Genomic DNA, 13,512 nt, shown 5'->3' on the forward strand with positions numbered 1-13,512 from the left:
GGAGGGTGGTGACATGCATTGTGATAGTAAACCTATTCAGAGACTGGCATCACATCACTGAATGGGCTCAGAGACTGATGTTATGCTTGAGGACACAGCCTGAGGCACTAGAGATGGGCCGATGCTGCACTGGAGGGAGGTGCGTGACTGGCTGAAATGACACTGCTATGAATATGATAGTCATGTCTTTTCTAGAGATGATTGAACAGCGCTGATGATCGAACCATTGGTATTTGACTCCCACAGTCTTCCCATTCCGTGGGGAGACGGACTTGGGCTGTCTCCACCTTCCCCACGGAACAGGAAGACTGCGGGAGTCAAATACCAATGGTTCGAGTTCGTACGAACCTGAACATCAGCGCTGTTCGATCATCACTAGTCTTTTCGGCTCTGTTCACACTGGCATCATAGGAACCTATGGCTCCTGCATTAATGCCACCTATAATTTCATTTGCATTTCAGCCATATTTAGAGCATGTTCCAGTTTCTGTCTATGTGGACATCCCCATAAGGGCTCATACACACATCTATTCCTTATGTACAGATGGATCCTGGCCATAGTATTTAGCTTTGGGCACCCTACATCCTGGCCATCACTGTCCCATAGATAGATAGATAGATCACTGTTCATATGCATCTCTAGGGTTATTTCAAAACAAAGAGGATTTATTTAATACTATGAAGCAAAAAAACAAACAAAAAAAAACAGCGTTTCAATAAAATACAAAAAAAGGAGCAACTTTCTACCTCTCTAAAGCTTCATAGGTTCTTACCTGATGAGCAATGACATTGAAGAAAGACCAGAGCAGTAACGTTATAGAAAACTAAGTGCTAATGTCTTTTTATAGTGTTACTGTCGCTTGAATTAACTATTGATTTCGCACGGACGTATCAAATGTTAAGATTGCATAGGGTCTTAGTGCTAAGACCCCTTCTGATCATTAGTTTTGTCCAGGTGAAGCATTCTGTAGTGCGCTTCTCTCCTTGGCTCAGTGCAGGTGGACAAGCTCTATAGACTATAATGGAGTCTGTTTCCAGTAATGGGACTTTATGCTTCGCGTGCCTATATTTAACAATTGGATGGGGTCTCAGCACTGAGACCCTAACCGATCCTTAAGGGATTTTCTCATCAGCAATTCATCTTTCAAGCTGCTGACACTGTTAGATAGCTGTTAATTATTTTTTTTTTTGCAGAAATCAATAGTACAGGCGATTTTAAGAAACTTTGTAATTGGGTTTCATAGCCGAAAATGAATTTTTGTCACGAAAAAGCAGTTTGAAGCTCTCCCCCCGTCTTCATGGCTTTCCTATGGAGAGAGGGAGATGAGGCACCAAAACAGGACAACAAAGAGTTAAAGCGTAACTGTCATTTCAGGGTCATTTTTTTGAAAACATTAAATATCAATAGTACAAGCGATTTTAAGAAACTCTGTAATAGGTTTTATAAACCAAAAGAGTTTCCTTCTGGACTGAAAAAGCAATCTCCCAGCCTCCCCCCTCACTTCAGAAGAAGCAGGATGTCTGTGTCCATTATGTGACTATGGAGAGGGGAGGGGCTGTTAGGAGTGACTGAGCACGGAGCAGTCTTGCACAGCACAACACCCTGCAATCTTCTCTCAGTAAGTTCATAGATAAGCACTGACCTTTCTGACCCCAGAATCCTGCGGTTTAGGTGCCCAGAGAGTCTACAAACAGCTGACCTTCATGTCACCTCTTCCTGCTCCCTCATTTCCCTCGGCCCCTCCCCCCTCCATAAGGATAGAATGGGAGAGCAGAGCCCGTCTTCACTGGCTTCTCTGTAATGAAGACGTGTTTGCCTGATAATGCACAGATAAGAAGTCAGGGGGGGAGGCTGGGAGATTGCTTCTTGAGTACAGAAGGAGGCTTTTTTGGCTGATAAAACCTATTACAGAGTTTCTTAAAATCGTTTATACTACTGATTTCTGCAGTAAAAAAAAATATGACAGTTACGCTTTAAGTTACTGCTACATCATTAGGCTCTCTCCTCTGATGTCACCACTGACCTCTCTGACCTCTGAATAGCTCCCCCACTGTGTAATCCTATAGTCAGCAGCAGAGAACAGAGAACAATCTCGCTCCTCCCCCCTCCCCTCTCCATAGCTCAGACAGGATCCGACTGATATAAAAAGTCGAGATTTCCTGATTCTGAGCAGTGGATGACAGAAAGGAGAGGAGGGGGGCTTGGGAAAAGGCCTTTAATGGCATATTTGCTTAATAAACCCAATTACAAAGTTTCTTAAAATCACCTGGACTATTGATTTCTGCAAAAAAAATTTTTTACGACAGCTACACTACGTCGAGGAGACATATGGTACTTTTTATATATCCATCTGTGCTTCCATAACATAGAAAAATGATTTTATTCTCTGGTGCCAAGTCTGAAGATCTGGAAGCTATAATATCTCCTTGCTCCCCTTTACATCCCTGTGTGATTGACAGTCAGTTGGAAGCCGGATTCCAGATAACTGTCAATCAAGCAAGGATCCTGTACACGTCTGTGTATATCTATGGAGGAGAGAAGCGGTGACAACAACATCTCACCAGCTAACACTGATCCCCCTTTAACCTCTATGAGGGGCTTCACATATACAGTATACATCAAAAGGACAGATGTAAGACACAATAAAACGGGAAAGTGCTTATGTGAGCGGCCCCAGGAGCTGACACTTTTACACAGTCCATGTGACCTGCCTCAGCTTTTTCGATCCCAGCAGCTGTTCTATGGCGACTGCTGAACGATCTGGAAAAGATGAAACACAGCAACATTAGTAAAACCGACTGTGAACGTCCTGCAATATGCGACGTCCATTGTATTGCTGTTTCAGTCAAGTGTTTTATATAGGAAACAATAATGGACTTGTCACCCAGCTTTCTCTCTCTCTCAGTGATCTCTAAGGACGTGTTATGTGTCCCGTCAAGTTATAAAGGTGCAGGGAGAGGTGGGCGGTAGCACGCTTTAGTTTCTGTCTCTTAGTGATCTCCATCTTGCTTCTCTGGGTGGCCCTATTATAAGTCTATGGAGCTGTCGGAAGTCTGAGCAGTGCAGAGCTTGCTGGTAATTGTAGTGGACATGACCATTAGTTCCACAAACAGTTACATTACCCTCCATGGGCTGTAACAGACCCTGCCCACTGCTGACAATCTTCTATCTTTCTAATTAAATATTCACAATACACAAAGACAAACTGCTAACAATGCTATATACCTGTGACAGAGAGGTCAGACATAGGCCCAAATTTATCAGCTCTCTGTTAGCGTCTAGGCTCCTGAATCGTGTCGACCCTACAGGAACTACCCGCTCAGCTGTGTCCCGCCTCACTCACTGATTGGCTGAGTGGGGGACCATAAGCGGTGATGCTGCACTGCAGGGGCATGGGGACTGGTAATTAGGACTTTTTTATTATGATCCCATCACCCCCTGCCCCCCCTGGAATTTCTGACTCTCTCTTTCACACACACACACACACACAGTCTGCTGCAGCCATAGCACACATACACACCGCCTACGGCAGATATACCTCACACACACAGTCTGCTGCAGCCATAGCACACACACACGTTGCCTACTGCAGCCATAGCACACACACACAGCCTGCTGCAGCCATAGCACACACACACACACACAGCCTGCGGATATATTAACCCGACCATCTTATCTAATAGGGCCAGTGCTTTATTACTGATATATGGAGGAAATGCATCACCCTTTCTAGCTAAATGTATAAAAAATGTATTTCTGTGTGAGAAAGTGTTTTTCTGTTTTTTATAAATAAGGGCCTTAGATTGATAGAACATAAACTATAATAATGAGGAACATTTAAAAAATTCATATAAAAACTCAATTATAATATTTTAAAAGATTTTTTAAAAGTCGCCTCATTTTTTGCGACTCATGGGACATGCAAGCATATACCAAAGTTGGGAGAGGTGACATCTCCTCTATAAGCATCTTCCATCATAACGCAGAACATGAAAAGCACTGGCTAACCTGTGATTTGTGGGCATCCATGGAAGAGCAGGATGTCGATGCTGGGACAGCAAGTGAGTATGGCCTCCACCGCATCATCCGTCACGCGTGTGCAACGGACTATGTGAATCTCCTGCAGGGAACAATGGAAGGTTATAACCTCAATACAGCGAGCAATCTTGTCCTTTGCTCGAGATGAGATGTGCACATACATATCTATGGTCAGGATAGGCTTTTGGCTTGTAGATGGAAACAAGGATGTTCCTACTCACTGACAGCAAGCAGTGGTCATGAAATCAACCACAAACCAGCTTGAAGTTGCAATACAAAGCACAACCAGCGAACAAGAGAGGTGCAGTTCTCAAAAAAAAAAAAAAAAAAAAAAAACACCATTTAACCTCCCTAAAACACCTGCGAATATGAACCGTACCTTTAAGTTTTTTGCACATTTTCCAGTCACTAAAGCTACAATGCCGTCATCAGTCACCTGTAGAGGGCGATAATAACACCACAGTCATTGCTAATAATAACATCATGGACAAGAAAGAAAATGGGGCACGGGCAATAGGTCTATGTAGCTCTTACCTGTGTGGCCGACAAGTCCACACTGTGCAGCAGAGGACAGTACTGCCCCAGCGCCTCCAAGGACGCATCGCCAACCCTGATACAGCCGCTCAGGTTAATGATCTGCAATAGGGGGCAATTCTGCGAGAGAGCCAGGACCCCGGCGTCTGTCAGACTGCAACATTTCTTAAGAGTGACCTCATGGAGGTATGGACAAGACTGAGCAATCGCTGTGATTCCTGGAGAGAAAAAGAGGTGACATAATTGCGGGATGGCTTAGTCCTTTGGCTTCTAAAATTCAGGAATAGAAAAACAAAAAAAGGACAAAAAAGAAAATCGTTAAATCGCTTGCATTTAATCATTAATCATCCTGTGTAATTGCAGGCAACGATCGAAAAATCGTTCATGTGTGCTTGATCGATTATTTTGATCTGATCCTAAAATCATAAATCTCGTTTGCGATCATTTATTGTTAGTCATTAATCGTTAAAAACCGATTAGTCTAATAGGACCGTAAGAAGCTTAGACTTGATAGGAATTAGCAACGTGAGGACTCTACCTTCAGACGTGACAGAGGTCCTCTCTTCTCCTTTGCTGGAGTTCAGGTTTATTTTCTTGAGTTGTCGGCAGCAGGTTATCAGCCTCAGGGCGTTGTCAGATACGTCACAGTCACGGAGGTCGAGTTTTTTAACAGATGGATGTAAGACCTGGGAAAGATACAACCGCGTCAGTACAAGATGGCAGCACAAAAAGAGAAATGTAGTAGTGACCAATGCATGGCATCGGGGTAAAGGTTAGGGTTCACATTGCTCTAGATTCCTATAATGCTCTCAGTCTGGGTGTCTAGGTAAGCAGTATTATATATATATATTAATGAATGAGGTCTAACACTGGGGGGGCTGCACAATAGGCCTAATAGGCTTCTGTATTGGTGGCTGTCGTTGGGCTCCCATCTACTATTGGATCCTACTGGCACTCTGTTATTATATCATGGGGTCTACCATGTCTACCATTTAGATGCCGTAGTCGCCACTGATCGTGAGTCATCCCAATACCAACCAATAGTGGCAGGTGTTGTCTCAATATTACAGCCGACACATGCATGTGATGGCGGAAAGTACCTTAAAGGGGTTGTTCACCAAAATTTTTCAACACTTTCTGCTCGCTACTTTTTCAATACTTTCTACCTGCTACTGTTCTGGACTATCACGTGACACAGAACTGGGAGAGAAAGTGCTAAGCGAACACTTCTCCCAGCTCACCCTAGCGATGAGATTGGGGTCTGAAAAACTTTTGATATGTCTCTATGACAGTGCCAATTTAAAGGAAAGCTCCACAATTCCACCTCACACTTATGACACTCTGTCACTGTTGCTCAATTGAGTGGGATAATTCCATCCAATTGCAAGACCCTTACCCGTCCAATGTTGGCGTCTGTGAGAAGCCCCTGGACACACAGCAGTGTTATCAGCTTGTCCTTGAGGTGCGGGGGAAGAGGCTCCAGGTCCGACTCGTATCTGGTGATGTTTCTTGATAAGCAAACAAGGCACCTGCCGAGACAAAACCCACAGAGAACAATATATACTGCTTTACTAACGTACTTCCCATCTACATAAAATGGGTGAATCTAGAAATATAAAAATGCTATCATTAGACCGGGGCAGGGGCAGGCATCAGCGACGGAGCAGGGGTTCCCTCATGGGAATAGTGATCCGAAGCTCCGGAATGCTGCTCCAGGATCAGGTGAACTACAATGGCAGGCTCGGCATCGGCGGTGATGAGGATAGCTTTGGTACTACTTCCCCAGATGATGGGGAAGTAGTACAGAGCATATGTGGCGGCAGCGGGGGGGCCAGATTGGTGATGGGCATGGCCTTGGTACTATTCCCGCATTATCTGCTCATACTATGAGCAGATGATGGGGGAGTAGTACAGTATACAACAGTGCATACAGTTTTACATTGACATCCATTGATTCCATAGGGTGTCCAGCAGGGGCGCACTATATATATAGAAGTCAATGGTACTCATTGAATTTTATATATAGTGCGCCCCCTGCTAGACACGCCATTGCAATTACACCTGATTCGTGGCGTCATGGTATTTCAGAGAATTTAAATAACATATTAAAAAATACTTTTGGCTGAACTTCTCCTTTAAAGGGAACCATTCACCCCGTGGCCCCCGGCAGAAACTGACATACAGTGACATAAAGGTCAATATACTTACCACATCGCTCCCGGTCCCGTCCCGGATCCCGTTGTTGACACGGAGAAATCGCCGATTCTTCTTCTCCCGCCCATTATGGTAATGAGCTGAGATGAGTCCAACGTCCATAGGAAACGACGGACGAGTCCAACTTATTCATGAGGTCCTCTTCTCGTCGCCGCCCATCCACGCCTCCTGGAACTTGATTGACGTCTTCAGTCTTCAGACGAATTCCCGCGCAGGCGCCGTTGCGATGGTCTCGTCACCTCTTCTGCGCCTGCGCGGTAAACAGGATACGTGTTCGAGCCAATCGGCGCACGCGCAGTAAACAGTGAAGCTGCGGAGCGGCTTCAATTGTGAACTGCGCATGCGCCGAAAACGACTGTCACGGCGCCTGCGCGGGATCCGGCGAGAAGAAAGAAGACGAGGAGGAAGAGGACCCGGCGTCAATCAAGTGTCGGAGGCGGGGAGAAGGCTGGACTTCGGACCCGGCGGCGCTCATTACCATAATGAGCGTGAGAAGAAGAATCGTCGATTTCTCCGTGTCAACAACGGGATCCGGGACGGGACCGGGAGCGATGTGGTAAGTATATTGACCTTTAAGTCACTGTATGTCAGTTTCTGCCGGGGGCCACGGGGTGAATGGTTCCCTTTAAGAACAAGCCACAATACTGGCCAAAGCCTCTGGATAAAGATTTTTTTAATAGCCCAAAACAATTGCCAATGACAAGTTGTCTGTCAGCTAGAAAAATTTAAAGGGGATCACTGAAACACAGGATGGTGTCACAAATAATAGTGAGTTAACGTTGGGGCAGATGGCCGATCAGACTGACTGTGGCTACACAATCATCAGGGACCACATTACTGTCTGGAGCTAATCTATGAAAGCTTTATATAATGACAATTGTTTCTGTTGCCCATAGCAACCAATCAAAAGTTTTCATGGGCATGACTAAAAATGAAAGCTGCGCTGTGATTGGTTACTCTGGGCAGCAATCAGACAGATTTAGCAAACAGTTCAATAAAAACGGTCTCTGGTTGTCCATGGCAACCAATCAGAGCGCTAGAAGAAACGAAAGCTGTACTCTAATTAGCTACATGTGAGCATATCATGTGACTGCTTCAACTAACTTTATTGATACCAAACAATGCACAAGAGCAGTTTGCAAATGTAAACACCCCCTCCCCCACCAAATATATGAAACACAGGTCCCCCTCTGTGTGTGGCCCCCCGGACTCTCACCTGTCTAATAAAGGGTCCACCCGGTAGCAGTTCATCGTTACCACACTCAGCTCCCCAGTCTGGAACCGTGTACAAAGAGCAGGCACCTCTACAATACGTACACAGCGCCCCCTGGTGACCACTTCACTCTCATGCGTTCTCTCCGATTATATGATCACTTCGACTTTACTCGGTATCGTTCAGCAGCAAGTAACGTTAACCCGGGAGCATAACAAACAAATGGTGAATTGCTAATATAGTGCACAGTGTCACTTTGTAGACGGTCCCTTAATCCCAATGGTTTCTGGGGATTGTAGTTTTCCTGTCTGCAGCCTGTAGATAAGTGCTCCCTCTAGCGTCTGATGGAGGAATAACACCTCAAAACGCATTCCTGTCACAGTTTACGTTATTATAGCTGTAAAAGAGGTGCATGGTGCTTTAATGTGCACATAAGGCTGTCTATTTTGGGGCTGGAAAGTGTACAAGGTTCACCAGTAAAATAAGCCTCAAAATGTCATGTATTTATGTTTTACATAGTGTTCTTTTAGCTTGTGTTTTAACCTTTTGGCACATTTTGGTTTACACCTTGCTTTCTGCCCCTCCATTGCGGTATAAGGGTGGGTTCACATTGAGGAATTCTCGCGGATAAACTCCGCGTTATTCCGCCGGCTGTACGCACTCACGGATGAGCGCCTTTCCACCGGCTCCATAGACACCTGTCTATGGGCCGGCTGATTCCGCATTCCGCTGAAAGAATTGACATGTCAGTTTTCTGCGGCTGCTATTCATTGAATAGCAGCCACAGAAAACCCTGTCAGTGCACACTGTGCATTGTACATAGTGTGCTGTGGAGAGTTCTGATGCGGGCGCGCACAGATGCGTCCGCATCAGAACTCTGCAGCTCTAAAGATCATCCGGCCGGTACTGCAGTACCAGCCAGGATGATCTTTTCTGAGACCGGCTATTCCGTGACCCGGCCGGGTCACAGAACTGCCGGTCTCTTACGTAATGTGAATATAGCCAAAGAATTAAAAAAGTTATAAAGGTTAGAATAGGATAATTTTAAAGGGGCTCTCAAGGCAGGGGGCTTTTAGCTGTATGCCCGAGGAGGGGGTGATTGAAAATATTAAACTCCACTGACTTCCATGGCTCCTGCGCCATTCCTTGCATTCTCTATGGAAGCGTGTGACTTCCGCCGTTCAATTACAAGATAGAGAAGAGGAATCACTGCAGAAGCTGAAGTGAGCACGTGCCGTATTTGAACGGCGCCGCGGGACCGGAACGTAGACACCGATCAGCTGGTGTGAGTATGCGTGCCAGCGCCTGCCGGAAAGCCAATAATAATTTTTTTTAACTGCTTCTTTGAATAAAAATTTAAAAATTTGTAAATTGTTAAAAATTTCCAGTCTTTCAGTACTTATCAGCTGCTGTATGTCCTGTGTATTCTCTCTAGTCTCACACAGTGCTCTCTGCTGCCACCTCTGTCCATGTCAGGAACTGTCCAGAGCAGGAGAGGCTTTCTATGGGGATTTGCTCCTGCTCTGGACAGTTCCTGACATGAACTTAGGTGGCAGCAGAGAGCACTGTATCAGACTGGAAAGAATACACCATTTCCTGCAGGACATACAGCAGCTGATAAGTACTGGAAGACTTTAGATTTTTAAATAGTAGTAAATTACAAATCCATATAACTTTCTAACATTTTCTAATTTGAAAAAAAAAATAAAATTCTCCTGAATACCCCTTTAAATTAAGAAATATTCTGGCATATAGAAACGGATGTAAAAATGTAACCAAGATTGTCTCCCTTTGGCTATCCGAAATGTCTGGAGGTAAGGATAAATGATTCACAATTAGGTAATATCACTATAAATAATAATCAGGATGGTTCGCATGAGCCAGACTTCCCTTCGGGTCTTACACTGAGAAAATGAGGAACCTGAGGTTATGCATTAAGCAGAACTTAACATTTCCTTTGTTTTACTTCCTATTTTGTATTTTTTATTTTGATCGCTATGTTCCAGATATGAGAATTGTGCAACAAAATATGGAGATGGCGGCCATTTTGGTGCTTTACTTTTCCACCTTCTGAGGAGAAATTTGGATAGAAGACAGACACCAGGCACAGAGATGGAAGGAAGATCAGAGAATCCTAAAAAGAAAATAAATCTGAAAGGTAAATTCCAATCAATGGCTAGTAGTGATATAGAGATACGCAAAAAAAAAAAAGAAAAAAGGGGGATACAGGTGAAGCCTGTGCCAGCTTTAAGCTATAAGCATAGTGTGCTTTATAAGAAGTAGAGACATATGGTCAGATATCCTTACTCCTTCCTCTTGGAAACTACAAGGACAGTAGGCTAGGGATGCTTTATGCATTTGTAATGTCCCACTAAATGTTTTTCTTTCTTTTCTTACACCTTGGTAAAACTATATTTCTCTAGTGTCACGGGTTAGGATAGGCCGCAGTTCCTTACTCTAACCACTAGATGTCACACTCAGACAAGCACAGCTGAAGCTAACACTAGGTCTAGCTACACACACACACACACACACACTTGCTCTCTTTAGTCTACACTTCCTGTAGTGATTCATTCTGATGTCAGAGAGAGAAGAGAGCAGACAGACCTAGCTTCCCAACCTTCATGGACAAGACAAGACTCTTAGGGAAACTGAAGTCAAGGGAGTCTTCATCCTTGCCTATGCTGTGGACATTACAGCTAAAACAGGACAGTCGACCACCTTAGAGAAAAGGAATGGATAAACTTAAGACAGGATCTGCAGTAGAGCACAGTGCCAGCAAGCCGCTCTCTACTCACAGACACTCAGCTTTGTAGGAAGGACACTACAAGCCATCTCCACCCAGGGACTTGTACTACCCCAATAGGACAGAAACCCGACACTGTGGGGCAGAAAGCAGTTAGGTGAGATAACTGAGACTCATCCATACGTGAGTACGAGGATTTCTTCAAACACTCTCAAGACACCTGTTACAGTTTCTTTTATCAACTCACCTATCTACCTGTTGGTTTATCATTATTGATTTTTGCACCTGAGCACTATTTGTGACTATTTTGTTACTCAAGTTTGAAAGTTGTTTAAAGTGGGACTCTACCGTCCCACTTGCACCTACACCTCGCACCTTACCTTAGTTCAAACTGCTCCTGGCCACCATGACAAGTAGCCTCCAAAACACAGCTGGTCTGTTCATGTAAAAAACGCAAAGGGATATACCTAGTGGTACATTCACTTTAAGTGTTAATGTGTATTTACATGCATAGTTCTGCTAGGCCTTCACTATTCGCTCTGTGGTTGATTCTTTGTTCTCAAGCATCCTCCATCTTGTAGAGACACATGTAATGCTTGTTGCTTGTTGCTTGTCCCAAGTAAAGCAAACAGGTTGAATCTTTCCATGATGTCTGTGTGCTCCTTGAGGGAAAGGACCCTGTAAAGAGCACTGCCTCAGAACATGGATCCCAATGTGGTGAAGACAGAGGAGCTCCTAGAGGGCAAGAGAGAGTCAACAACATGGACCCCAATGTGGTGAAGACAGAGGAGCTGCTAGAGGGCAAGAGAGAGTCAACAACATGGACTCCAATGTGGTGAAGACAGAGGAACTCCTAGAGGGCAAGAGAGAGTCAACAACATGGATGCCAATGTGGTGAAGACAGAGGAGCTCCGAGAGAGCGAGAGAAAGTCAAGAACATGGACCCCAATGTGGTAAAGACAGAGGAGCTCCTAAAGGGCAAGAGAGAGTCAACAACATGGACCCCAATGTGGTGAAGACAGAGGAGCTGCTAGAGGGCAAGAGAGAGTCAACAACATGGACTCCAATGTGGTGAAGACAGAGGAACTCCTAGAGGGCAAGAGAGAGTCAACAACATGGATGCCAATGTGGTGAAGACATAGGAGCTCCGAGAGTGCAAGAGAAAGTCAACAACATGGATCCCAATGTGGTGAAGACATAGGAGCTCCGAGAGGGCAAGATAGAGTCTACAAACAAAATAAGGGTTATGTAAGAGACAACCCTATCCTGGTCCTAATAAGTGTTTCAGACCATGGGATGCTGGCTGAGGCTGGGTAATGTCAGAATTGATATATTTGCTAAGTTCTACACAATACCTTTCTCCTTGGCGCCTTCCAGGTATTGTATTAAACTATGCTAAAGCAAACATATCCTCAAAGAAACCAAATAAATCTAACAATTGCACCTGTGCCAATTTATGGTCACAAGTAATATTTATACTGTGTGATTTGCCATACAATATATTAATGTGACAGGTAGGCAAATGTGTATAATAAACTCTTTCACGAGCTAGGTAGAAGGATATTTCTGCCTATACCCAGAACATTGTGTCTGAGTTGATATTCTTCCCAGCATGCTGCTCCATGTACTTTGATTTGGAACCACACAGATAATTACAGGTCTGTTGGGCACCTACCTAAAGTGGCATACAGGTAAATGCTATGGGCGTTGCCCTAACACAAAGACTTATATGAAAACGTTCAACTTTTATGCTCCATAAAATTTGCATATGTGTTGCGTGTGGGGGGCTAGTTAAAAAAAAAAAAAAAAAAAAAAATCGGCATACTTACCTACTCTGGTCTCCTGCAGCTTGCAGTCCAGCTCCTTCCAGTCTCCATTGGTCACCTCTCCAAAGCGAGCAGTGTCAACAGCCTTCAAGTCACTGTTGTGGCTGCAAGCAGCATTGTGGATGCTGTCACAAAGGGCCACTTTCTTCCCCAGTACTCTTTCATTTAAGTGATATTACTCAAGCGCTTGCAGAGCAGGAAGAAAGCGCAGATGCAGATGGACTGTGCAGGAGAGTGAGTATAGCTGGGATTTTTTTTTTTTTTTTTTTTAAAGGTTGGGGGTTGCCTGCTTGGGGGAGGGTAACCACCTACAGAGGGAGATACTATTTAACCCCCAGTAGGTAGTCTCCCCCCCCCCCCCCCCATTAGCTTTCTGACCTAGGCATCCACCCATTCAGGAGAAATCTTGGACACGGTTGTGTTAAAGTGGACAAGGAGAGAATATACAGTATCAACCCTTAAATAATCCAGTATACATAGGCTCTGGCTTTAAACTTGTTCACACTACGGAATCCGGGTGGAGTCAATTCTTTGGGCGGAAAGCGGAATCCGCCTGTGCATAGAATGGAGTCTATGGCATGGGCGGAGATGGGGGCGAGCAGTAAAATCTGCGGCGGGTTATCCGCCCGGATTCTGTAGTATGAACGCACCCTAAGGCTACGTTCACACAGAGCAAAAGGAGCGGATTACGCAAGGAAATATTTCCGCCTGAAATCAACTGACGCTGAATTCCGAGCAGAATATAAGCAGAATGCAAGCAGAATCCCTGCGTATTCTGCTAGGAAAGTGTTCAGCTCGTAATCAGCTCTTGACAAATTCAGCGCGGAATACTCGAGGAATCCGCGCTGAATCCGCATGCATTCAGCGCTGAAATTCAGCGAGTATTTGGTGAGTAAACTAGACTATACCAGAACATATACTAGAATCCTCCTCCCCCCCT

The 13,512-nt window shown here is 44.7% G+C and overlaps 1 protein-coding gene across 1 annotated transcript; it reads right to left on the minus strand.

The window, feature by feature from the left end:
* Nucleotides 1-1,954: 1,954 nt before the first annotated feature.
* On the minus strand, nt 1,955-8,299 carry AMN1 (antagonist of mitotic exit network 1 homolog). The gene is made up of 7 exons (XM_069967719.1): nt 8,004-8,299; nt 5,970-6,102; nt 5,112-5,259; nt 4,574-4,791; nt 4,419-4,475; nt 4,010-4,121; nt 1,955-2,761 (listed from the first exon to the last, which is right to left on the minus strand). The coding sequence occupies exons 1-7, from the start codon at nt 8,036-8,038 to the stop codon at nt 2,691-2,693; spliced, it is 774 nt and encodes a 257-aa protein (XP_069823820.1). The 5' UTR covers nt 8,039-8,299; the 3' UTR covers nt 1,955-2,690.
* Nucleotides 8,300-13,512: the final 5,213 nt, after the last annotated feature.

The sequence above is a fragment of the Dendropsophus ebraccatus genome, chromosome 1 (assembly GCF_027789765.1).
Source record: "Dendropsophus ebraccatus isolate aDenEbr1 chromosome 1, aDenEbr1.pat, whole genome shotgun sequence".
Classification (NCBI taxonomy): domain Eukaryota; kingdom Metazoa; phylum Chordata; class Amphibia; order Anura; family Hylidae; genus Dendropsophus; species Dendropsophus ebraccatus.